This window comes from Hypanus sabinus, chromosome 14 (assembly GCF_030144855.1).
Source record: "Hypanus sabinus isolate sHypSab1 chromosome 14, sHypSab1.hap1, whole genome shotgun sequence".
NCBI lineage: Eukaryota > Metazoa > Chordata > Chondrichthyes > Myliobatiformes > Dasyatidae > Hypanus > Hypanus sabinus.
In genome coordinates, this window is record NC_082719.1 from 107585606 (window position 1) to 107612999 (window position 27394).

Sequence of the window (27394 nt, forward strand, 5' to 3'; positions counted from 1 at the left end):
GTTATATAAAGAGTAAAAGGGAGGTGAGAGTCTATATTGGATCACCGGAAAATGATGCTGATGAGGTAGTGGTGGGGGACAAAGAAATGGCAGATGAACTTAATGGGTACTTTGCATCATTCTTCACTGTGGAAGACACTAGCAGTGTGTCAGGGAGCAGGAGTGAGTGCCATTGCATTTACAAAGGAAAGAGTGCTAGGCAGACTGAAAGGTCTTGAGGTGGATAAGTCACCTGGACCAGATGGACTGCATCCCAGAATCATGAGAGGGGTTGCTGAAGAGATTGGTCATGATCATTTAAGAATAATTTGATTCTGGCATGGTCCTGGAGGACTGGAACATTGCAAATGTCTCTCCACTCTTTCAGAAGGGAGGAAAACAAAAGAGAGGAAATTATTTGCCATTTAGCCTAACCTCAGTGGTGGGAAAGTGATGGAGCCTATTATTAAGGTTGAGGCTTCAGGGTACTTGAGACTAATGATAAAATAAGTCAAAGTCAGCATGGTTTGTGAGAAGGGAAATCTTGCCTGACAAATTTGGAAGTAACAGGCAGGGTGGACAAAGCAGAGGCAGTGGATGTCATTTGATAAGGTGCCACACATGAGGCTGCTTAACAAGATAAAATCCTTTGGCATTAAAGGAAAGATACTGGCATGACTGGAGGAATGGCTGACAGGCAGGAGGCAGTGAGTGGAAATAAAAGGGTTTGCTTTTCTGGTTGGCTGCCAGTGACTAGTGGTGTTCCTCAGGGGTCAGTATTGGGACCGCTGCTTTTCACATTGTTTGTGAATGATTTGGACAATGGAATTGATGGCTTTGAGACAAAGGTTGCGAATAATATGAAGATAGATGGAGGGGCAGGTAGTGCTGAGGAAGCAATGCGATTGCAGCAGGACTTAGACAAATTGGAAGAAATGGCAAAAAGAGACATATAGAATATAGTGTTGGGAAATGTATGATCATGGATTTTAGTAAAAGGAGCAATTCTGCAGACTATTATCTAAGTGGGGAGAACATTAAAACATCAGAGATGCAGAGGGAATTAGGAGTGCAAGACTCCCAGAAGAGTCACAGGTTGAGTCTGCGTAGAGAAGGCAAATGAAATGTTCACATTTATTTCAAAGGGGAATAGAATATAAAAACAAGGGGATAATGTTGAGCCTTTATAAGACTCTAGTCAGGCCACACTTAGAGTATTGTCAACAGTTTTGTGCCCTATATCTCAGAAAGAGAGTCCAGAGGAGGTTCATGAGGCTGATTCCGGAATGAAGGGTTAACATATGATGAGCACTTGGCAGCTTTGGGCCTGTACTCACTGGAATTTAGAAGACTACTTGGGGATCTCATTGAAACCTGCTGAATGTTGAAAGGATGAGGTAGGGTGGATGCTGAGAGATTGTTTCTGGGGGTGGGGATGGTATCCATAACTAGAGGGCACAGCCTCAAAGTTGAGGGGGAACCTTTTAGAACAGAAGTAAGGGGGAATTTTTTTAGCCAGAGAGTGGTGAATCTGAGGAATGCTGTGCCACAGACTGCAGTGGAGGCCAAGTCTGTGGGTATATTTAAGGTGGAAGTTGTTAGATTCCTGATTGATCAGGGCATCAAGGGATATGGTGAGAGGGCAGATGTATGGGGTTGAATGGGACCTGGGATCAGCCATGATGAAATTGTGGAGTGGACTCAATAAGCTGAATGGCCTAATTCTGCTCCTATGTCTTTTGGTCACTGGCTAAATCAAAGGAAGCGACGAATCAGCATATACGAGGGAGATTGAAAATCTGGCTGAGTGGTGCCACATCAACCACCTCTCACTCAATGTCAACAAGAAAAAGGAACTGATTATTGACCGCAGAAGGAGGAAACCAGAGGTACATAAACCAGTCCTCATTGGGGGATCAGAGGTGCAGAGGGTCAGCAACTTTAAATTTCTCAGTGTTATCATTTCAGAGGATCTGTCCTGTGCCCAGTAGATAAGTGCCATTACAGAAAAAGAAATGCAGCACCTCTACTTTCTCAGAAGTTTGAAAAATTCAGCATAACATCTGAAACATAGACAAGCTTCTACAGATTTGTGGTGGAGAGCACATTGACGGGTTGCATCATGGCCTGGTATAGAAACACCAATATCCTTAAATGGAAAAGCCTATAAAAAGTAGTGGAAATAGCCCAGTCCATCAAGGGTAAAGCCTCCCCAGCACTGAGCACATCTACACAGAGCATTGTTGCACGAAAGCCACATCCACCATCAGGGACCCTCAGCATCCAGGACGTGCTTTCTTCTCACTTCTGGCATCAGGACAAAGGTTGAGGATCCTCTTGAAGGTCTCTATCTCACGTTGTCAATATCTATTGCCTATTTATTTATTATTGTTGTTATTTCTCCTTTCTTTCATTTTGTATTTGCACAATTTGTTGTCTTTTGTAGACTGGTTGCTTACCAGTCCTGTTGTGTGTGGTCTTTCATTGATTCTATTGTGTTTCTTGTATTTAATGTGAATGCCCACAACAAAATGAATCTCAGTGTCATACGTTGATAACAAATAAGATTACGCTGAACTTCGAGTTGCCGTACTAAGCCATTATTCATCCAGACAGAATGCTGTCCATGGGGTATCAATAAAGATAAGAATGACTGGGGACATGCTGAATTTCTTTGGTCTCCAGAGAAACCTTGATGATCTTCCTTGGCCATGGAATCTACTTGGTTGGACCAGGACATGCTTTTGATGATGTTTACTAGGAGAAACTTGAAGCTCTGAACCCTCTCAACGTCAACACAGTTGATGCAGACACAGGCGTTTACTCCCCTCCATTTCCTAATGTGAATGACCAGCTTCTTTGTTCTGCTGATATTGAGCGACAGGTCACCAAATGCGTTTTGACAATCTCATTCCAGGCAGGAAATTAATATCTGGTGAGTGTAGTGTACAGCAGCAACAGCCTACAGCAGGGAATTATTGACCAGAACCTCCTCCCCTGGTGTATTAAGGCCATTTTAAATTCGTCATTAGGAATGGGAAGAGTTTATCGTTGAGATAACCAAAGCAGCTGCCTACTTTGGTATGTATAAGTCATCATTCTTTCCTGCGCAGGGTCTCTTGATTTTATTTTCCAGTCCATTGGACTGGCGTGCTGGAAATGTAAATCCTTCCTGACCTATGCCCTCATCTCTGGTCTCTTTGAGCTTTCCTACTCCTTTTAGAACCAAATGGTTGAAGGGAACCTAGCAGAGGTGGTGGATGTGGGTTCAATTGTAACGTTTCGGGGGATTTGTATAGGCATTTGGATGGGAGGGGTATGGCGGTGTACAGCCCAGGTACAGGTAGATGGGACTAAGCAGAAGATCAGGTTGACATGGACTAGAGAGGCTGAAGTGTTTGTTTCTGTGCTGTGTGGGACGTCAGGCTTCTAAACCTCCTGCTCGATGGTAGCAGTGAGATCATGGTTGGCACTGATGATGGACGCTGCCTCCTGTAAGTACTACCCATGGTACTTCCGAAACATCACACACTCTTACTCAGATTGTCTTTCACATTCATGCCACCTAAAGCCATGATAAGAGGATAGAAAAAGATGTATGGAATGTTCTAGTGATAAGCATTTATCCTCTCTTCTCTTCGAACTTTCAGGTTTTGTTTTTGAGGAAATGCATGAGGTTTCAGACGGATTTATCAGGATTTGGTTGGCAGAAGACTGAGGCTGGAAGAACAGCCGGGAATCTGAGAGCTACCATGTCTGATAAAAACGATGAAACACCATGAATCTTCTGTGGTCCTTCTGGTCATTGCCAGAGGCGTCATTTTTCTTCAGCAACGTGGAGAAAAAAGAATACATGCAATTTTACACCAATTCATCATGCATATCTCTGTAGCTCTCCGATAAGGGTGCAGGAGATGTGGACCATGATAAGAGGGATAAAAAGACATGTATCTTTCTTTTAAGTGTTCACTTAATTAATAAATAACAGTTTGAAAGTAAATCCATGTTTGGCCATAATCCAGGCAGGTAAGTGTTACCAACAACTCTCTGACCATTTGTGCACATTACCAATGATGGTGGAAAAGCTCCAAAAACATCAGAACAATATCAATATCCTCAGGGCTGCTATGTGTTGCAAAGAAATTAATTAAATAACCAACCAAGATTAGGAGTGACGTGGACAGCGAGGAAGACTATCAAAGCTTGCAATGAGGTCTTAATCACCTGGAAAAAGGGGCTGAAAAATAGCAGATAGAATGTAATGCAGACAAGTGTGAGGTTTTGCAATTTGGCAGGGCAAACCAGTATAGTACTTACACAGTGAGAGGTAGGGCACTGAGGAGCGCAATAGAACAGAGGTATTTAGGAATACAGATCCATAATTCCTTAAAAGTGGCATCACAGGTAGATACGGTCATGAAGAGAGTGTTAAGTTGAAGTTGTATAAGATGTTGGTGGGTGCAGGTCTGGTCATCTACCTACAGAAAAGATATCAATGATTGAAAGAGTGCAAAGAAAATTTACAAGGCTGTGGTATGGGTTCAGGTTGATGGGACTAGGTAGATTATAGTTCAGTATGCACTAGATGCGCTGAAAGGCCTGTTTCTGTTCTTTAGTATTCTATGAATCTAAGACCCTAAGTAATCTTGAAACAAAGCTAGATTGATTTTTTACATAGATTATATACTTCAGATTTGGATATTAATCAAGTGAAGGAATTTCGATGTTTCCATCTGTTTAACTGTTGCTTCTTAAGTCATGATTGACTTGGTGTGAGGAATCTCATGTCAAATTACTACGGTAGGTTTCATTGTTTCAAGGTTGCATCATTAGGATTGGCGTATTGCTCATGTGGTTCCATTGTTTAATAAAGGTTCTAAGAGTAAACCTAGCAATTATTGGCCTATAAGTTTGACATCAGTGGTGGGTAAATTAATAGAAAGTATTCTTAGAGATGGTATATATAATTATTTGGATAGACAGGGTCTGATTAAGGACAGTCAACATGGATTTGTGCATGGAAGGTCATGTTTGACAAATCTTATTGAATTTTTTGAAGAGGATACTAGGACGAGGGTAAAACAGTGTATGTTGTCTATATGGACTTCAGTAAGGCCTTTGACAAGGTTCCATAGGGAAGGTTAGTTAGGAAGGTTCAAACATTAAGTGTTAATATTGAAGTAGTAAAATGGATTCAACAGTGGCTGGATGGGAGATGCCAGAGAGTAGTGGTGGATTTTGCAATGCTGGCCTTTATAAATCAGAGCATTGAGTATAGGATTTGGGATGTAATGTTAAAATTGTACAGGGCATTGGTGAGGCCAAATTTGGAGTATTGTGTACAGTTCTGATCACCGAATTATAGGAAAGAGGTCAACAAAATAGAGAGAGTACAGAGGAGATTTACTAGAATGTTACCTGGGTTTCAGCACCTAAGTTGCAGAGAAAGTTTGAACAAGTTAGGTCTTTATTCTTTGGAACGTAGAAGGTTGAGGGGGGACTTAACAGAGGTATTTAAAATTATGAGGGGGATAGATAGAGTTGACATGGATAGGCTTTTTCCATTGAGAGTAAGGGAGATTCAAACAAGAGGGTATGATTTGAGAGTTAGGGGTCAAAAGTTTAGGGGTAACATGAGGGGGAATTTCTTTACTCAGAGAGTGGTAGCTGTGTGGAATGAGCTTCCAGTAGAAATGGTAGAGGCAGGTTTGATATTGTCATTTAAAATTGGATAGGTATATGGACAGGAAAGGAATGGAGGGTTATGGGCTGAGTGTAGGTCGATGGGACTATGTGACAGTAAGCGTTAGGCACAGACTAGAAGGGCCGAGATGGCCGGTTTCCGTGCTGTAATTGTTATATTAGAGAGACTGGAGAAGTAACTGGACATGCTTTAGTTGACCTAAAGGTGCTTGTCTCATTACAACTCTTTTACAAACTGATCGTGGGAAATAACAACTCTTTTGTCTGTCTAGTTGTTACAGACAGGACTTTCTGATGGGACAAAAAGGAGTCCAATCTGAAGAGTGATTAACATTGGCTACCTCTGCAATGGCTCTAACCGGATTCATGTTGATTCAGGGAATGCTTATAGATTGATTGTTGTTTGTACCAAGTCTAAAGCAATCAAGAGTTGAAAAGGAACAAAGAGAACCCAGAGGCAAAATCTACCCTTCTAAAACTTGTTTTGTTCATGCCAGAAACTCTCAGTAACTTCACTATGTTAAGTTGTGGATTCCATACCTTGCTTTTGTGGGTTAGACAACATGTCTTAGAGCATAGATTGCCTCTGGTCACCTCGTTATTAAAAGGATGAGGAAGCTTTAGATAGCATGTGGAGGAGATTGGCCAGGAAGCTTCCTGGACAGGAGAGCATGTCTTATGAGGTTAGGAGAGTCATTGAGGGCTTTTCTGTTTGGAGCAAGGGAGGATGAGAAATGATGATAGAGATGTACAAGATGATAAGAGGCATAGATCAAGTGGATGGACAGAGACTTTTTCCCAGGGTGAAAATGGCTAATGCAAGAGGGCAGAATTGTAAGTTGATTGGAGGAATGTATTGGGGGATTTTATACAGAGATTGGTAGGTGTGTGTTGGATACTCTGAGGCAGATAAGTTGGAACGTTTAAGAGATTCTGAAATAGGCACATAGATGAAAGAAGTATGGAGGGCCATGTGGGAGGGTCAGTTTGTTAGAGCTGTTGGGGAGGGTCAAAACTAACTTGGTGGGAGTTGCAGGGGTTGGGAACTGGGTGAAGGGACTCATGATAGAATGGATAGTAAAAAAGCAAAGATAGCATGCAATTGGACTGTCAGGAAGGGCAGGCAGATGATAGGACATAATAGCAGCCAGCAGGGTGTCAGTGCATTAGGGATGCACAATCAAAAAGGGTAGCAAATACAGTATTCAAAGGGTTATATCACAATGCATGGAGTATAAGAAATAAGGTGGATGATCTTGTTGCACTGTTACAGATTGTCAAGTATGATGTGGCCATCACTGAATCGCGGCTGAAGGATGGTTGTAGTTGGGAGCTGAATGTCCAAAGTTACATGTTGTATCAAAGGATAAGAAGGTAGGCATAAGGGTTGGTGTGGCTCTGCTGGTAAAGAATGGCATAAAATCAGTAGAAAGGTGTGATATAGGATCAGATGTTGAATCCCTGTGGCGTGAGTTAAGAAACTGCAAGAGTAAAAGAACCCTCTTCGCAGTTATATGCAGGCCTCCCAACAGTGGATGGGAGGTGGACCACAGATTACAATGGGAAATAGAAAAGGTGTGTTAAATGGGCAGTGTTATGATAGTCATGGGAGATTTTGACATGCAGGTCGATTGAGAAAATCAGGTTGGAAATGGATCTCAAGAGAGAGAGATTGTTGAATGCCGATGAGATGGCTTTTTAGAGCAGTTTGTTGTTGAGCCTACTAGGGGATCAGCTGTACTGGATTGGGTGTTCTGTAATGAACCGGAGATGATTAGGGAGCTTAAGTAAAAGAAACCTTAGGGGGACAGCGATCACAATATGATTGAGTTCAACTTGAAAATTGACAGGGAGAAAGTAAAGTTTGACATAGCAGTATTTCAGTGGAGTAAAGGAAATTACAGTGTACGAGAGAGGAGTTGGCCAAAGTAAAAATTGGAAGGACCTACAGGCTGGGATGACAGCAGAGCAGCAGTGGTGTGAGTTACTGGGGAAAATGAGGAAGGTGCAGGATAGATGCATTCCAAAACCAAAGAAATACTCAAATGGTAAAATAGTACAACTGTGGCTGACAAGGGAAGTCAAAGCTAATCTAAAAGCAAAAGAGAGGGCATACAACAAAGCAAATACTAGTGAGAAGACAGAGGATTGGGAAACTTTTAAAAATCTACAATGAGAAACTAAAATAATTAATAGGAGGGAAAAGATGAAATATGAAAGCAAGCTGGCAAATAATATCAAAGTGTATACTAAAAGCTTTCTCAAGTATGTAAAAAATAAAAGAGAGATGAGAGTGGATATAGAACTAGTAAAAAACTAAGCTGGAGAAGTAATAACAGGGGACAAGAAGATGAACTAAATATTTTGCACCAGTCTTCACTGTGGAAGACACTGGCAGTGTGCCAAGTATTGAAAGGTGTGAGGGAAGAGAAGTGGGTGCAGTCACTATTACAAGGGAGAAGATGCACAAAAAACTGAAAGACCTAAAGTTACATAAGTCACCCGGACCAGATGAACTGCACCCTAGGGTTCTGAAAGAGATAGTGGTAGATGTTGTGAAGGCATTAGTAATGAGCTTTCAAAAATCATTGGACTCTGGCTTGCTGCCAGAGAGCAGGAAAATAGCAAATGTCACTCCACTCTTTAAGAAAGGAGGAAGGCAGCAGATAGAAAATTATAGACCATTTAGCCTGACCTCAGTGATTGGGATGATGTTAGAGTCAATTGTTAACAATGAGGTTATGGAGTACTTTGCGACACAGGACAAAATAGAACAAAGTCAGTCTGGTTTCCTTCAGGGAAAATCTTGCCTGACAAAACCGTTGGAATTCTTTGAAGAGATTACAAGTAGGATGGATAAAGGGGATGTTGTGGATGTTGTATATTTGGACTTTCAGAAGGCCTTTGCCAAGGTGCCGCAAATGAGGCTGCTTACCAAGTTAAGAGCCCATGGTGTGACAAGAAAGTTACTAACACAGTTACCATTGCCAGAGTGGTAGGAAGCGGTGACTGGGAATAAAAGGATCCTTGTCTGGTTGGCTGAGTGACCAGTGGTGTTCCACAGGGGTTGGTGATGGGACTGCTTTTTTGCTGTATATCATAACTGATTTAGATGATAGAATAGATGGCTTTGTTGCAAAGGTTGCAGGTGTTACAAAAATTGGTGAAGGGGCAGGTAGTGTTGAGGAAACAGGAAGGCTGCAGAGGGATTTAGACAGATTAGGAGAATAGAGAAGAGAATGGCAAACAAAATACAATATTGGAATATGCATGCCTATGTACTTTGGTAGTAGAACTAAATGTACGGACTATTTTCTAAATGGGGGTAAAATCCAAAAACCTGTGATGCAAAGGGACTTGGGAGTCCTTGTACAGAACACCCTAAAGGTTAATTTGCAGGTAGAGTCAGTAGTGAGGGAAGCAAGTGCAATGTTAGCATTCATTTCAAGAGCTCTAGGATGCAAGAGCAGGGATGTGATGCTGAGGCTTTAAAAGGCACTGGGGAGGCCTCAGCTTGAGTGTTGTGAACAAATTTGGGCTCCATCTAAGAAAAAGATGTACTGGCATTGGAGAAGGTTAATAGCTCAGGGACTGTAATTGATGGAATTTAGAAGGATGAGGGGGGATCTCATTGAAACCTTACAAACGTTGAAAGGCCTCGACAGAGTAGGTGTGGAAAGGATGTATCACACGGTGGCTGAGTCGCGACGAGTGGGCACAGCTTTAGGATAGAAGGATATCCATTTAAAACAGAATAAATTTGTTACCACAGGCAGCTGTGGAGAACAGATCATTAGGTGAATTTAAGGCAGGACCTGATAGGTTCTCGATTGGACACAGCATCAAAGCTGAGGAGAAAGCCAGGGAGTGGGGCTGAGGAGAGGATAAAAGGATCAGCCATGATTGAATGGCAGAGCTGACTCAATGGGCCAGATGGCCTAATTCTGCTCACAAGTCTGATGGACTGTGGTCATTAGATTAGATTATAAGTTTGGCACAACATCGTGGGCTGAAGGACCTGTACTTTGCTGTAATGTTCTATGTTCTGGAGCAGGAGTTCCCAACCTAGGGTTCAAGGAGCCCTTGCTTAGTCCTATTGATCCACGGCATAGAAAGGTTGGGAATGCCTGTCCTTGAGGAACGTGAAGCTGCTTTTCAGAAAATATGACTAGTTGTTCCTTTCTGTTTCTCTCCATTGATGTGAAGAAGGTTGTCCTGCTGTTGGAGAAGATGCTGAATGAGAGAACGTATCCATCCAAACACAAGTCTCAGTTCACTTGTAACAGTAACCTTACAGGCAAAGTTGGGTGCAGAGCTTGTTAGTATGAGAGTCAGTAAGCATGTTAATCCAGGACAGGGTAGAAGAAAGTTGTCATCAGGAAGTCCCATAGCCCAGAAATCACTGTTCCAGATGCCAACAGCTGAGAACTTTGAATGCTGTATATTGCTGTGTCTTGTACAATACACGCAAAATGCTGGAGGGAACGCTGCACTCAATGTCATTGATTTGGATTTTCAGAAGGCATATGATAAGGTGCCACACATGAGGCTGCTTAACAAGATAAAACCCAATGGCGTTACAGGAAAGATACCGGCATGGATAGAGGAATGGCTGACAGGCAGGAGGCAGCGAGTAGTAATAAAATGGACCTTTTCTGGATGTCTGCCGGTGACTAGTGGTGTTCCTCAGGTGTCTGTATTGGAACCACTGTTTTTCACATTGTTTGTCAATGATTTAGATAATGGAATTGATGGCTTTATGGCAAAATTTGCGGTTGATATGAAGATAGGTGGATGGGAAGGTAGTGCTGAGGAAGCAATGCGATTGTAGCAGGACTTAGACAAATTGGAAGAATGTGCAAAAAAATGGCAGATGGAATACAGTGTTGGGAAATGTATGATACTGCATTTTCATAAAAGGAACAATAGTGCAGGCTGTTATCTAAATGGGGAGAGAATTCAAACATCAGAGATGCAGAGGGACTTATGAGTCTTCGTACAAGACTCCCAGAAGGTTAATTTACAGCTTGAGTCTGAGGTAAAGAAGGCAAATGCAATGTTGGCATTTATTTCAAGGGGAATAGAATATAAAAGCAGAGATAATGCTGAGCTTTTATAAGACACTAGTCAGGCTGCACTTGGAGTATTGTCAACAGTTGTGAGTCCCATATCTCAGAAAGGATGTGTTGTCATTGGAGAGAGTCCAGAGGAGGTTCATGAGCATGATTCCAGGAATGAAGGGGTTAACATATGTGGAGTATTTGGCAGATTAATTGTACTCACTGGAATTTAGAAGAATGTGTAGGAATCTCATTAAAATCACCGAATGTTGAAAAGACCAGATAAGGTGGATGTGGAGAGAATGTTTCCTCTGGTTGGGATATCCAGAACTAGAGGGCACAGCCTCAAAATTGAGGGGCGACCCTTTAGGACAGAGGTAAAGAGAGATTTTTTTTAGCCAGAGAGTAGTGAATCTGTGGAATGCTCTACCACAGACTGTGGTGGAGGCCAAGTCTGTGCGTATATTTAAGGCAGAAGTTGATTGTTTCCTGATCAGTCAGGGCATCAAAGGATATGGCAAGAAGGCAGGTGTATAGGGTTGAGTGGGATCCAGGATCAGCCATGATGGAATGGCAAAATTGGAAATGAGCCGAATGGGCAAATTTTCCTCCTGTCTTATGGTCTTGTGGTTTAACAGGCCACTTGGCCCACAATGTAGCGCTGAGCCAACTAGCAAAAACTCAGCAGGTCAGGCAGAGGAACCGAGTAGAAGTCAGGATAAGAAGTTGGGGGGTGTGTGGAGGAAGGGGAAGGAATACAATTTTAATTTCTGGTTCCTTACTTTCCACTCTTGATGAAGGGTCTTGGCCCAAAATGTTAGCGGTTTACTTCCCTCCATAAATACTGCCTGAGCTGCTGAGTTCCTCCAGTATCCTATGTGCATTGCTTTGGGATTTCCAGCTTCTGCAGAATCTCCTGTGGCTGAGTCTGGTACAAACTTTGGTGATGTAAATAGGCTGAAACTGGTGTTAGTTAGACCTGGGTATTACCTTTGTTTTGTTTAACTCTGACAGATTAGATTGTCTTTATTTTATTGGAGATAATAAATTTGAGAAGGTAGAATTTTCTGAATGAAACAACATAATACAAAATTAAACTAGTTTCCACATACTAGGTGAGTGAAAATCTGGAAGATTGCTTTAGTTATTTGGTTTGATAAACTGGGCTTTCATGAATGCACCATTCCTGGGGGTAGCAGGAGATACAGCCAAGAATTGCATTCTTTTTGGTAAAGACTGCATGAGTTTACAACAAATTGTGTGATAGTTCCGTTGTATTCATGAATTTCCATTCAACTGGTGTGTGCTTTGCAGGTGCAGAACAGCCTTTGAAAAGAACAAAACTGATGTTTTCCGAATCAAGACCAACAATGTGGGCCCACTAAAGAAAGTAAGGTATTCACACACCCCTGCAATAGACAATAGACAGTAAGTTCAGGAGAAGGCCATTCAGCCCTTCTAGCCAGCACCGCCATTCTCTGTGATCATGGCTGATCATACACAATCAGTACCCCGTTCCTGCCCTCTTCTCATATAATAGACAGTAGACAGTAGGTGCAGGAACAGGCCATTTGGCCTACTTATATTTTCCACTCTGCTTATTTTTCACATTAGATGTCTTCCACCAGGGGGGCATTAAATGCCCTCAGACGTGCACTGTGATTGGCGACTCACCAGCTCTGGTACTGTGACTGGGAATGTTGCTGCTCTGTTCTGGTGCCCTGGATTTGGTCCTGACCTTGTGTGAAAGGTGACCTTGTAGATTTTCTCTGGGTCCTCCAGTTTCCTCCTATATCCCAAAGGTATGCTGGCTGATAAGTTAATTGACTTCTATAAATTGCCCTAAGACCATGAGACATAGGAACAGAATTAGATCATTTTTCCCATTGAATCTGCTCCACCATTCCATCATGGCTGACTAATTATACCTCTCAACCCCATTCTCCTGCCTTCTCCCCATAACCTTTGATGTCCTGAATAATCAAGAACATATCATCCTCTGCTTTAAAAGTACCCACTGACTTGTCCTCCACTGTTGTCTGTGGTGATGAGTTCCACAGATTCACCACTCTCTGACTGAAGTTCCTCCTCATCTCTGTTCTAAATGGACATCCCTCTATTCTGAGGTTGTGCCTTCTGGTCTGAGACTTGCCAACTATATGAAACGTACTCTCCACATTCGCTGTGTCTAGGCATTTCAATATTTGATAGGTTACAATGAGATCCCCCCTCATTCTTCTAAACTCCAGTGAGTACAGTCACAGAGCCATCAAACATTCCTCATATATTAACCCTTTCATTTCTGTGATCATTTTCATGAACCTCCTCCAGTGCTAACACATCCTTTCTTTGATAAGGGGCACCAATGAGCTCACAATACCCCCAGCGTGGAAATGACCCAACATGACCAATGTCTGTAAAGCTCTAGAGAAGATGGATGGCATAATGGAGTGGAGATGAATTGATGGGTATTTGAGGAAGAATACATTCTAGGGAAGTATGTAGGGGCATTTGCTCCAAGATCCCATGGACTCAGTGGGCTGAATAGCCTCTGTGAGAATCGTAATGATACAGGTGTCAGCTATCTCTGCTCAGGACTTTGTAGCCGGTATCAATGGTGCACAGTTGGGAGCGTGAGTAGCCAGAGGTCATGGTCCACGTCGATACCAATGGCATCGGTAGGAATGAGAGCGGGTCCTGCAGAGTGAATTCAGTCTGTCAAGTACTAAGTTCGGGATTTTCAGCAGAGAGCATCTTGACGAGCTGCGTCACTGTGTGGTGTGGAAACTGTACAGCAGCGGACAGGAAGACTCTACAACGGGGAGTCAAAGCTGCCCAACGCATCACCGGCACCAGCCTACCCTCCATCAGGGACGTAGATACAAAAAGGTGTCAGAAAAGGCCAGTAACATCATGAAGGATCCCACCCACCCTGCTCATGGACTGTTTGTTCCACTCCCATCAGGGAGGAGGCTATGTAGCATCCACACTACGACCACCAGACTGAAAAACAGTTACTTTCCCCAAGCAGTAAGGCTGATTAACACTTCCACCCACTAACCCAACCACCACTACTTTATCATTTCCTGTCAGTCACCTTATGTACAGACACTCCTATCCCTAGCATCACTTTATGGATATACAATCTATCTGTGTATATAAGCTAGTTGATGTATTTATATTTATTGTGTGTTTTTTTATTATTGTGTTCTTTATCTTATTGTGTTTTTTTTGTGCTGCACCAGATCCATTGTAACAATTATTCTGTTCTCCTTTACACTTGTGTACCGGAAATGACATTAAACAATCTTGAATCTTGAGGAACAGATGGTCAATCCTTTTTTCTATCTCCTCCTCAACCCCAGTTCCCAGCCTTCTTCCCGTAACCTCCAATACCCTGTCCAATCAAGAACCTATGAATAATCTGCCTTAAATACACCCAATGATCTGGCCTCCACAGCTGAAAGTGGCAACAAATTCCACAAATTCACCACTGTTTGGCAAAAGTAATTACTCCGTGTCTCTGTTTTGGAAGGGTGCCCCTCTTGTCCTAGACTCTCCCACCATAGGAAACATTCTTCCCACATCTACTCTGAAACCTTTCAAATGTTGAAAGGCCTAGACAATGAGATTCCTGCTCATCCTTCTGAATTCCAATGAGTACAGACCCAGAGCCATCAAATGTTCCTCGTATGATAACCCTTTCAATCCTGGAATCATCCTTTGAACCTCCTCTGGGCCCTCTCCAATGCCAACACATCTTTTCTAAGATGAGGAGCCCAAAAGTGTTCACAATACTCAACGTGAGGCCTCACCGGTGCCTTATAGAGCCTCAGCATCACATCCCTGCTCTTGTATTCAAGAACTCTTGCAATGAAAGCTAACAACACAATTGCCTTCCTAATCACCAACTCCACATGCAAGTTACCTTTAAAGTGTTGTACACAAGGACTCCCAAGTCTCTGCATCTCAGATTCCTGGATTTTCTTCCCGTTTAGAAAATAGTCTGCACATTTATTTCCACTACCAAAGTGCATAACCATGCATTTTCCAACTTTGTATTTCATTTGCCACTTTCTTGCCCATTCTCCTAATCTGTCTGTCCTTCTGCACCCTACCTGTTTCCTCAGCACTATCTGCCCCTCCAACAATTATATCATCTGCAAACTTAGCAACAAAGCCATCTATTCCATCATCTAAATCATTTATATACAGCAAAAAAAGAAGTGGTCCCAAAACTGACCCCTGTGGAACATCACTAGTCACTGGCAGCCAACCAGAAAAGGATCCTTTTATTCCCACTCGCTGCCTCCTACCAAATATACAATATCCACTGCATCCCCTTTATCTATCCTACTTGTAATTTCCTCAAATAAATCCAGCAGGTTCATCAGGCTCTATTTTCCCTGAAGGAAACTATGCTGACTTTGTCTTGTTTTACCAAATGACTCTTCACAACCACTGAGGTCAGGCTAACTGGTCTATAATTTCCTTTCTGTTGCCTTCCTCCTTTCTTAAAGAATGGAGTGACATTTGCAATTTTCCAGTCCTCTGGCACCATGCCAGAGTGAAATGATTTTTGAAAGAATGCCACCACAATCTCTAACGCTTCCTCCTTCAGAACCCTAGGGTGCAGTTCCTCTGGTCTGGGTGACTTATGTACCTTTAAGTCTTTCAGCTTTTTGAGCACCTTCTCCTTTGTAATAGTAACTGCATCCACTTCTCTTCCTTCACACATTACAACATCAGGCACACTGCTAGTGTTCTCCACAGTGAAGACAAATGCAAAATACTCATTCGTTCATCAGCCATTTCCTTGTCCCTATTATTATTTCTCCTGCCTCATTTTCAGTGGTCCTATATCCACTCTCATTTCTTTTATTTTTAACATACTTGAAAAAGCTTTTGCTATCCACTTTGATATTATTTGCTAGCTTGCTTTCATATTTCATCCTTTCCCTTCTAATGATTTGTTTAGTTGCTCTCTGTAGCTTTTTAAAAACATCCCAATCCTCTCTCTTCTCACAAATTTTTGCTTTGTCGTATGCCCTTTCTTTTGCTTTTACAATAGCTTCGACTTCCCTTGTCAGCCATGGTTGTACTATTTTACCATCTGAGTGTTTCTTTGTTTTTGGAAGACATATGTCTTGCACCTTCCTCATTTTTCCCAGAAGCACACACCATTGCTGCTCTGCTGTCATCCCTGCCAGTAGCTCCTTCCAATTTATTTTGGCAACTCCTCTCTCATACCACTGTAATTTCCTTTACTCCACTGAAATACTGCTACATCAGACTTTCCTTTCTCCCTATCAAATTTCAAGTTGGGCTCAATCATTTTGTGATCACTGGTTCCTATTGGTTCTTTTACCTTAAGCTCCCTAATCTCCCTAGGCTCAATGACAAACTGCTCTAAAAAGCCATCTCTTAGGCATTCAACAAACTCATTCTCTTGAGATCCATTACCAACCTGATTTTCCCATTGGACCTGAATGTTGAGATCACCCATGATGTGCGTGGAAAGTCATGTTTGACAAACCTTATTGAATTTTTTGAAGAGGTTACTAGGAAAGTTGACGAGGGTAAAGCAGTGGATGTTGTCTATATGGACTTCAGTAAGGCCTTTGACAAGGTTCCGCATGGAAGGTTAGTTAGGAAGGTTCAATTGTTAGGTGTTAATATTGAAGTAATAAAATGGATTCAACAATGGCTGGATGGGAGATGCCAGAGAGTAGTGGTGGATAACTGTTTGTCAGGTTGGAGGCCGGTGACTAGTGGTGTGCCTCAGGGATCTGTACTGGGTCCAGTGTTGTTTGTCATATACATTAATGATCAGGATGATGGGGTGCTAAATTGGATTAGTAAGTATGCAGATGATACTAAGGTAGGTGGCGTTGTGGATAATGAAGTAGGTTTTCAAAGTTTGCAAAGAGATTTAGGCCAGTTAGAAGAGTGGGCTGAAAGCTGGCAGATGGAGTTTGGTGTGTGGTGCTACATTTTGGCAGGAATAATCCAAATAGGACATACATGGTAAATGGTAGGGCATAGAAGAATGCAGCAGAACAGAGTGATTTAGGAATAATGGTGCATAGTTCCCTGAAGGTGGAATCTCATGTGGATAGGGTGGTGAAGAAAGCTTTTGGTATGTTGGCCTTTATAAATCAGAGCATCGAGAATAGGAGTTGGGATGTAATGTTAAAATTGTACAAGGCATTGGTGAGGCCAAATTTGGAGTATTGTGTACAGTTCTAGTCACCAAATTATAGGAAAGATGTCAACAAAATAGAGAGAGTACAGAGAAGATTTACAAGAATGTTACCTGGGTTTCAGCACCTGAGTTACAGAGAAAGGTTGAACAAGTTAGGTCTTTATTCCTTGGAGCCTAGAAGGTTGAGGGGGAACTTGATAGAGGTATTTAAAATTATGAGGGAGATAGAGAGAGTTGATGTGGATAGGCTTTTTCCATTGAGGGTAGGGGATATACAAACAAGAGGACATGAGTTGAGAGGGGGCAAAAGTTTAAGGGTAACACGAGGGGGAATTTCTTTACTCAAGAGAGTGGTAGCTGTGTGGAACGAGCTTCCAGTAGAAGTGGTAGAGGCAGGTTCGATATTGTCATTTAAAGTAAAATTGGGTAGGTATATGGACAGGAAAGGAATGGAGGGTTATAGGCTGAGTGCAGGTCGGTAAGACTAGGTGAGAGTAAGCATTCGGCATGGACTAGAAGGGCCGAGATGGCCTGTTTCTGTGCTGTAATTGTTATATGGTTATATGGCTACCATAACATTGCCCTTTTGACTTGCCTTTTCTATTTCCTGTTACAACCTGTCATCCACCTCCCAGATACTGTTGGGAGGCCTGTATATAATTGTCATCAACATACTTTTACACTTGCAGTTTCTTAAGTCAACCCACAAGGATTCAACATCTTCCGATCCTATCTCACATCGTTCTAATGATTTGATGCCATTCTTTACCAGCAGATCCACAGCACCCCCTCTGCCTACCTTCCTATCCCTTTGATATAACATGTAACCTTGGATCTTCAGTTCCCAGCTACTACCATCCTTCAGCCACAATTCAGCGATAGCCACATGATACCTGACAATCTGTAATATTGCAACAAGATTATCTGCCTTATTTCTTATCAAGAGCATTTAGATACAGCACCTTGAGTACCGTATTTACTATCCTTTCTGATTCTGCATGCCTAATGGTTTGATACTCAGCCTGTTGGCTACATCTCAGCCCCATCACCTGCCTGCCCTTCCTGACAGTCTGACTGCACGCTGTCTTTACTTTTTTACCATCCGTCCTATCCTGAGTCCCTTCACGCCAGTTCCTACCCACCTGCCAAATTAGTTTAAACCCTCCCCAACAGCTCTAATAAACCTGCTCACAAGAATATTGGTCCCCCTCGGGTTCAGGTGCAACCCGTCACTTTTGAACATGTCATACCTCCCCTAGAAACATAGAAAACCTACAGCAAAATACAGGCCCTTTGGCCCAGAAGGTTGTGCCAAACATGTCCCCACCTTAGAAATTACAAGGGTTACCCATAGCCCTCTATTATTCTAATCTCCATGTACCTATTTAAAAGTCTCTTAAGAGACCCGATCATATCCGCCTCCACCACCATTGCCAGTAGCCCATTCCACGCACTCACCACTCTCTGAGTAAAAAAACTTACCCCTGATATCTCCTCTGTACCTACTCCCCAGCACCTTAAACCTGTGCCCTCTTGTGGCAGCCATCACAGCCTTGGGAAAAAGCCTCTGACTATCCACACAATCAATGCCTCTCATTATCTTGTACACCTCTATCAGGTCACCTCTCATCCTCTGTCACTCCAAGGAGAAAAGGCTGAGTTCACTCAACCCGCTTTCATAAGGCATGCTCCCCAGTCCAGGCACATCCTTGTAAATCTCCTCTGCACCATTTCTATAGTTTCCACATCTTTCCTGTAGTGAGGCAACTGGAAGAAATCCCAATTATCCAAAAGCCTGAAGCCCTGCCCCCAGCACCAGTTTCTCAGCCATGCATTTATCTGCCAAATCATACTGTTCCTACCCTCACTGGTGCGTGGCATAGGTAGCAATCCTGAAATTACTCTCCGGGAGGTCCTGTTTCTCAGCTTTCTACCTAGCTCTCTAAATTCTCTTTTCAGGACCTCATTGCTTTTCCTTCCTGTGTCATTAGTACCAAAATGTACCAAGACATTTGGCTGCTCCCCCTCCCTCTCCAAAACATTGTGGACATGATCTGAGACATTCCTGACCCTGGCACCTGGGAGGTAACATAACATCCAGGTGTCCCGTTCACATCCACAGAATCTCCTGCCGGTCCCTTCACTATCGAGACCCCTATCACTACCACTCCCTTCTTCTTTCTCTTTCCCTGCTGCACCATGGATCATGGTTAGTGCCTGTAACCCGGTCACTGTGACATTCTCCTGGGAGGTCATCCCCCACAAAAATATCCAAAGTGGTATACTTGTTTTTGAGGGGAATGGTCACAGGGGTGCTCTGCTCTCACTGCCTATTTCCATTTCTCTTGACAGTCACCCAGCTACTCACCTCCTATAACCTCGAGGTGACTACTTCCGTATAACTTTGATCAATTATATCCTCACTCTCCCATACAAGCCGAAGGTCATCCATCTGCTGCTTCAGATCCCTAACATGGTCGTCAAGGAGCTGCAGCTGGATGCACTTCTCGCAGATGTAGTTCCCCGGGAGCCTCTGGGTCTCTCAGTTTTCCAACATCTGGCACGAGGAGCACAGCACAGCCATTTAAATGGTACAGAAAGGGAGGAAAAAACAAAAAGGAAACATTAACAGACGCTTTACACAGAGCTGACGCCTCTTCCTAGCCAAAGCCTCCTTTGAGCCAAAGCCTGTCGCTTCTACTCTCGCCATTGGCCTAGAATGGCCCAAGAATGGCCGCTCCAGTTATCCCTTCTGTAATGTTATTTAGTTTATAGAGCTCTGTTGACGCTGTTGATAGGCTCCGTACAATGGACAAACATCCACAAAAGCTCTCCTTTTTAAATAACCGCCACCGATTTGCGAGAAATACCTCTTCATAAAGCTCTGTTGATGCTGCTGATAGGCCCCGTACACCACCCACAAAGACCTATCTGTGTGCCTGATTTGTTTTGTTTAGTTATTCATTAACTCATTCATCTAGCTAGCTATGTATGGATGATGTATGTATGTATGGATGATGTATGTATGGATTCAGAGACACAGCAGTGAACAGGCCCTCCCGGCCACCAGGCTGCACTGCACAGCAATCCACCTATTTAGCTCTAGCCAATCAGAGGACAACTTACAATGACCAATTAACCTATTAACTGGTATGTCTTTGGACTGTGGGAGGAAAACTGGTGCATACAAAGGAAACCCACAAACTTACAGGGAGAATATACAAACTCCTTACAGAGGATGCTGGAATTGAACTCTGAACTGACGCCCAAGTTGTAATAGTGCCGCACTAGGCGCTACATTGCCATGGTGACGCAGTTGATGAGAACAGAACCGGGTGTCAGAGACTGTCAAGCACACGGTGCAGGGGGAGCCATCATCCACAGAGATGAATCTGTCTTGCCAGTCTGTGCTGATGATGTCTTGTTCTTTCTCTCATCCCATGTGCCGTCAAATCCATTAGGATCGAACATGACAACACAGGAATGAGTGCCAGTTGGTTCTTGGATCGGCTTGTCATCACTGACATGAATCGCCCTCATCTCCGTTTCTACTTCCCCTGTAACCAGTGGCTGAGCAAGGAGGAAGGAGATGGTCTCTACGTCCGTGACCTGCTTGGCAGTTTGAACCCAATGGATGTACCTAAACGTAAGTCATGGACCACTCTTGTTATTGCATTCAACTGTTATAAAGCATTCAGTAACAAGAAAGATTCAGGCCACCCACCTTCCCACATCAGACTATTGCCCAATATTCCCAAAACTGCAATGTTTTCTTCAGCACAGCACCTACAAAATATTGGAGGAACTCAACAGGTCAGGCAGCATTCATGGAAATGATTAAATAGTCAACGTCTTGGGCCAAGACCCTTCATCAGAACTGGAAAAGAAGTGGGAAGATGCCAGAATGAAAAGGTACGGGGAGGGGAATGAAGACACTAGAGAAAGAAATCAGGAAGGCTAAAAAAGACATGATGTTTCTCTAGCAGACTAGGTGAAGGAGAATCCTAAGGGATTCTACAGATATGTTAAGAGCAAAAGGATTGCAAGGAACAAAATTGGTCCTCTGGAAGACCAGAATTGTAATTGATGTGTGGAGCCAAAACAGATGGGGTAGGGAGTGATTTTAAATGCATTCTTTGCATTAGTATTTACTCAGGAGGTGGATACAGAGTCTAAAGAAGTGAGGCAAAGTGATACCAATTTCATAGACCCTGCACAGAATACAGAGGAGGAGGTGTTTGCTACCCTGAGATTTTCAAGGAAATTATCGGGAAGTAGATGAAGGCAAGGCAGTGAATGTTGTCTGCATGGATTTTAGCAAGGCAGTTGACAAGGTCCTGAATGGGAGACTGGTCAAGAAGGTTTAGTCGCTTGGCAATAGACAATAGACGCAGGAGTAGGCCATTCAGACCTTTGAGCCAACACCACCATTCACTGCGATCATGGCTGATCATCCACAATCAGTACCCCATTCCTGCCTTCTCCCCATATCCCTTGACTCCGCTATCTTTAAGAGCTCTATCTAATTCTTTCTTGAAAGCATCCAGAGAATTTGCCTCCACTGCCTTCTGACCACACTTGGAGTATTGTGTGCAGTTTCAGGCTGCTTATTTTAGAAAGGATATACTGACATTGGAGAGGGTTCCGAGAAGATTCATGAGAATTATTCCAGGAATGAAAGAGTTACCATATGAGGAACGTCTGGTAGCTCTTGGGCTGTTTTCCCTGGAGTTCAGGTGAATGAGGGAGGGATCTCATAGAAACATTCCAAATGTTAAAAGGTCTGAACAGATTAGATTTGGCAAAGTTATTTCCCATGGTAGGGGAATCTAGGACAAGAGGGCACAACTTCAGGATTGAAATATGTCCATTTGGAACAGAGATACGGGGAAATTACTTTAGTAAGAGGGTGGTAAATCTGTGGAATTTGTTGCCACGAGTGGCTGTGGAAGCCAAGTCATTGGGCGTATTTAGTGCAGAGATAGATAGGGTCTTGATTAGCCAGGGCATCAAAGGGTATGGGGTGAAGGCAGGGGAGTGGGGATGACTGGAAGAATTGGATCAACCCATGATTGAGTGGTGGAGCAGACTCGATGGGCCAAATGGCCTACTTCCTATATCTTATGGTCTTATAGCCTTAAAACTGTTGACTATACTCCAAGTGCCACCTGACCAGTTTCTTATAAAGGCTCAGCATTATCACCTTGTTTTTATATTCTGTTCATAAGAAATAGGAGCAGGAGCTGGCCGTCTGGCCCGTCAAGCCAGTATTCAATAAGATCATGGCTGATCTGGCCATGGACTCATCTCCACCTACCTGCCTTTTCCCCATAATCCTTAATTCCCCTACTATGCAAAAATCTATCCAAACTTGTCTTAGATATATTTACTGAGGTAGCCCCCACTGCTTCATTGGGCAGAGAATTCCACAGATTCACCACCCTCTGGGAAAAGTAATTCCTTCTCATTTCCATCCTAAAGTCACTTCCCAGATCTTGAGGCTATGTCCCCTAGTTCTAGTCTCACCTTTGGAAACGTATTTCCTGCCTTTATCTTATAACGTTTCATAATAACTGAAAAAACTTGTAGTATCCTGCTTATTATTATTGGCTACTTTGCCCTCATATCTCGCCTTTTCCCTTCTTGCAGAGTTTTTAGTTGTTTTTTGTTGGATTTTAAGAGCTTCCCAATCATCCAACTTAACACTCACTTTTTCTACATTATATGCCCTTTCCTGGACTTTTATGTAGTCCTTGATTTCTCTTGTCAGCCATGGTTGGCTACCACTGCCATTTGAGAACTTCTCCCTCTGTGGCACATATCTATACTGTGCCTTGAGAACTATTTACAGAAACGTCAGCCACCTTTGCACTGCCATCATCCCTGCTAGTGTCATCCTCCAAATTAACTGGGCAAGTTCCTCTCTCATGCCTTTGTAATTCCCTTTATTTCATTGTGTTACTGATACATCTGACTTATGCTTCTTCCTCTCAAATTGCAATATGAATTCAATCATATCCTAATCACTGGCTGCTGAGGGTTTCGTTACCTTCCCTAATAGGTTCTTGGCTATTACACAACACCCAATCTAAGATAGCCTTTCTCCAAATAGGCTAAAGCACATGTTGTTCTAAAAAGCGATCTCGTAGGCATTCAACAAATTCCCTCTCTTGTGAGCTGACACCAACCTGATTTTTCCAATCCTCTTTCATATTGAAGTCCCCCCTCTTACAATTGTGACATTATCCTTATTACGTGCCTTTTCCAGCTACCCTTGTAGTCTCAATCACACATCCTGGCTACTATTTGGAGGCCTATATATTATTCCCATATGAATTTTTACCCTTACAGCTTCTTAACTCCACTCACGAAGATTCAACATTCTCTGACCCAATGTCTCCTCTTTCTAAAGATGTAATTCCATCTCTTACCAACAAAGTCACACCACCACCAGGGGTGGCCAACCTTTTATATTCCATGCGTCAATTTTTTCTCACATAAGTTCAGATATGCTATACAGCTCTTGTACCCCCATTCAGTTCTTGTAAAAATGTTAATATAGACTTTTTTAGCATTTTACATGATAGATTGATTTAATACAAAAACAAGATAAACATTACTTACCTTAATGAGACTTTTAACAAATATATTTTGTCTTTTGATTTCTTCCGTTATCTTAATCACATATTCTTTCCATAACTCAGACCCAAGCACTAGCTTCAGTTTTCCTTCTGTTTCAGTCTGATGTTGCATTTTATAGTGTCTATTAAGATCACATCTTCTGTTATGTGATAGTGTTTTCACAAACAATGCACAATAGTTTTCCTGACAAACCCTCTATAAATAAGAACTCATTTCCCCACTGTTCACTGAATTCACGTTTACTATCACTTTCTGCTTTTCTTTTGCACTGTGATGGGTAATTGAATTAAATTGGCTTAATTTTCAAAAAGTACAAAACTGCAAACGTTCACAAAGGATGAACAAAGCACAACTCCATAGCGCACGAGTGTCAATTGTAAACTGACGGACAAAACCTGCGACGCACCGCTGGTGCAGACGCCCGGCACCTCAGGATCAAACAAGTATCAAACGTGTACTGAACAGTTATGGAACAACTGCAGAACAAAAGTCCTTCTTTCCTAGTTTGTCTCATTGAGGCAACACACACAAAATGCTGGTGGAACGCAGCAGGCCAGGCAGCATCTATAGGGAGAAGCGCTGCTGATGTTTCGGGCCGAGACCCTTCGTCAGGACTAACTGAAAGGAAAGGAAAGTAAGAGATTTGAAAGTAGGAGGGGGAGGGGGAAATTGCAAAATGATAGGAGAAGACCGGGGTGGGTGAAGCTGAGAGCCAGAAAGGTGATTGGGGAAAGGGATACAGAGCTGGAGAAAGGAAAGGACCATGGGACGGGAGGCCTAGGGAGAAAGAAAGGGGGAGGGGAGCATCAGAGGGAGATGGAGAACAGACAGAGTGATGGGCAGAGAGAGAAAGAAAAAAAATGGCCTCCATGGCCTCCTCTACTGTCAAGATGAAGCCACACTCAGGTTGGAGGAACGACATCTTATATACCGGCTGGGTAGCCTCCAACCTGATGGCATGAACATTGACTTCTCTAACTTCCGTTAATGCCCCTCCACCCCTTCTTACCCCATCCCTGACATATTTAGTTCTTTTCCCCCCTCCCTTTTTTCTTTCTCTCCCTGCCCATCACTCTGCCTGTTCTCCGTCTCTCTCGGGTGCTCCCCTCCCCCTTTCTTTCTCCCTAGGCCTCCCGTCCCATGATCCTTTCCCTTCTCCAGCTCTGTATCCCTTTCGCCAATCACCTTTCTGGCTCTCAGCTTCACCCACCCACCCCGGTCTTCTCCTATCATTTTGCAATTTCCCTCTCCCCCTCCTACTTTCAAATCTCTTACTATCTTTCCTTTCTGACGAAGGATCTCGGCCCGAAACGTTGACAGCACTTCTCCTTCTAGATGCTGCCTGGCCTGCTGCGTTCCACCAGCATTTTGTGTGTGTTGCTCTCCCATTTCAATTGTGTCTTGACCAAATGGGTCTTGGTCGTATAAGTTGACATACTCATCATAACTTTGTTTGATATCACTAGTCAATCCCTGAATATATTTGGTTCTGCAGCCTCTAGGTGTGTTCTGCTGCACTACTCTCCAGATTAGTCAGACAAATTCATCATAATGATCAGGTTCTGGTGGTATGGTATCGATAAGTTGATCAAGGGATTCTGCGAAAGATGTCCAATTCACTTTTCTCAGGTTAAATCTTGGTAGCTACTTTGACGGTACAGGACTCAGAACTGGAAGGGATTCTACCTGGACTGGGCGGTGTTGGGATTTGGGTGTATGTTGGAGGACTGTTCGTGTGAAGAGGTTGGAGTTTGCCGAGGTAACAAAGGCAAGGTCTGGGTTGTATCCTTTTCTCCATCTGGCACTAGTAAAGGTAGGGGGTGTGCTACTCGTATAGTAGCTCAAGGCTGTTGTTTAGAGCCCATGATACAACTGCTCCATTTGCATTGTCATCTTCGTATCCTCAGTCGGTGCTATGGCTATTAAAGTCATCAGCCTATAAGCTTCCTGTATGCACAAGATGTCCGGTCTTAAGTTTGCCAGGATTTCTGCTTTACTGTGGCTGAAGCCTTTGATGTTGTGGCTAACAATTTTCATGATTTCCAGTGGTTCGAGGGTTTATCCTTTTGCCACCCACTGGATCACTTGGTCTGGCAAGGTACACGGTACAGCATCACAGTTAATATAACTCACGTAGAACCGTACACATGTATACCATCAAATGAAACATTGCTCCTCTGGACCAAGGTACAACAGCACAGTAAATATAACTCACATACAATCGTACGCATGTATACCATCAAACGAAACACCATTCCTCTGGACCAAGGTACAACAACACAGTAAATATAAATCATGTACAACTGTACACATGTATACCATCAAACGAAACATTGCTCCTCGGGACCAAGGTACAACATGGTAAATATAACTTAAATTGAACCGTACGCATGTATATCATCAAACGAAACACCATTCCTCTGGACCAAGGTACAACAACACAGTAAATATAAATCATGTACAACTGTACACATGTATACCATCAAACGAAACATTGCTCCTCGGGACCAAGGTACAACATGGTAAATATAACTTAAATTGAACCGTACACATGTATATCATCAAACGAAACACCATTCCTCTGGACCAAGGTACAACAGCACAGTAAATATAAATCATGTACAACCATATGCATGTATACCATCAAATGAAACAATGTTCCTCTGGATCAAGGTGGAACAACATAATATATATAATTCACACACCTAACAGAAAGTAATATTACCACAAATAAATTAGCAAATAATAAGGTGCATTTACAACAGAAATGAAAAAGTAAACAGTATAACGCTACTGGTGCTTCATATGTGATGAGACCTGGATGGTGGCAGGGAGTTCAGTGGTCTCACGGCCTGAAGGAGGGAGCTGTTTCCCATTCTAACAGTTCTTGTCCTAATGCTATGGTACGTTCTGCCTGATGGTAAAGGATTTAAAAGATTGTTGAATCCTCACTCTAGTTACAATATGTATGTACCAGTTCCATGTGCTTTCCACTCAGTCAAAGTGTTTTTTTCCATACATCTATCAGCTAGAACATAGAACAGTACAGCACAGGAACAGGCCCTCCAGCCCACAGTGTCATGCTGAACCAGATAAATTAGTAATCAAATGGCAATCTGAATTAATCTCCTCTGCCTACACAATGTCCATATGCTTTCAGTTTCCTCACATACATGTGCCTATCTAAACATCTCTTAAAAGTCTCTAATGTTTCTGCCCCTACCCCACCCTAGGCAGCACGATCCAGTCACCCACCACTCTCTGTGTGTAAAAAAAAATCTTGCCCCTCACATCTCCTTTAAAATTACCCCCTCAGCTTAAATACATGCCCTCTGGTATTAGACATTTCAACGCTGGGAAAAAGATACCATCTGTCTTCTCTATCTATGTCTCTCATAATCCTATGAACCTCTGTTAGATCTCTCTTCAGCCTCTGCTGCTCCAGAGAAAGCAACCCAGTTTTGTCCAGCCTCTCATGATAGCACATGCCCTCTAATCCAGGGAAAATCCTGGTAACCCTCTTCTGTGCCCTCCCCAAACAAACCTGCCTAATCTTGAGCATTTGTAGTTTGGATTAGTTTGCATTAATAATTGTAATTAACAATTATGTAATGGTCTCATTGTGGGTAACACACAAGAGCATCATCTGCTAACATCTTTTCACTCTCTTTCCTCAGTGAACAAATACATTGTGAGTGTCTTCACTGGTGATGTCAAAGGCAGTGGCACAGATGCTGACGTTTTCATTAACATTTTCGGTGAAAATGGGGACACAGGTAACTGTTGTGTATTTCTAACCAATCTG

The 27394-nt window shown here is 42.8% G+C and overlaps 1 protein-coding gene across 1 annotated transcript in view; it reads left to right on the forward strand.

Annotated features, from left to right (window-relative positions):
* The window catches only part of loxhd1b (lipoxygenase homology PLAT domains 1b), a 388496-nt gene that overhangs the window by 123017 nt on the left and 238085 nt on the right, over positions 1-27394 (forward strand). The window contains exons 9-11 of the mRNA XM_059989781.1: positions 12057-12137; positions 20409-20593; positions 27267-27365. Of these exons, the coding sequence (XP_059845764.1) occupies positions 12057-12137; positions 20409-20593; positions 27267-27365 (365 nt within the window). The remainder of the gene's footprint in view (positions 1-12056; positions 12138-20408; positions 20594-27266; positions 27366-27394) is intronic.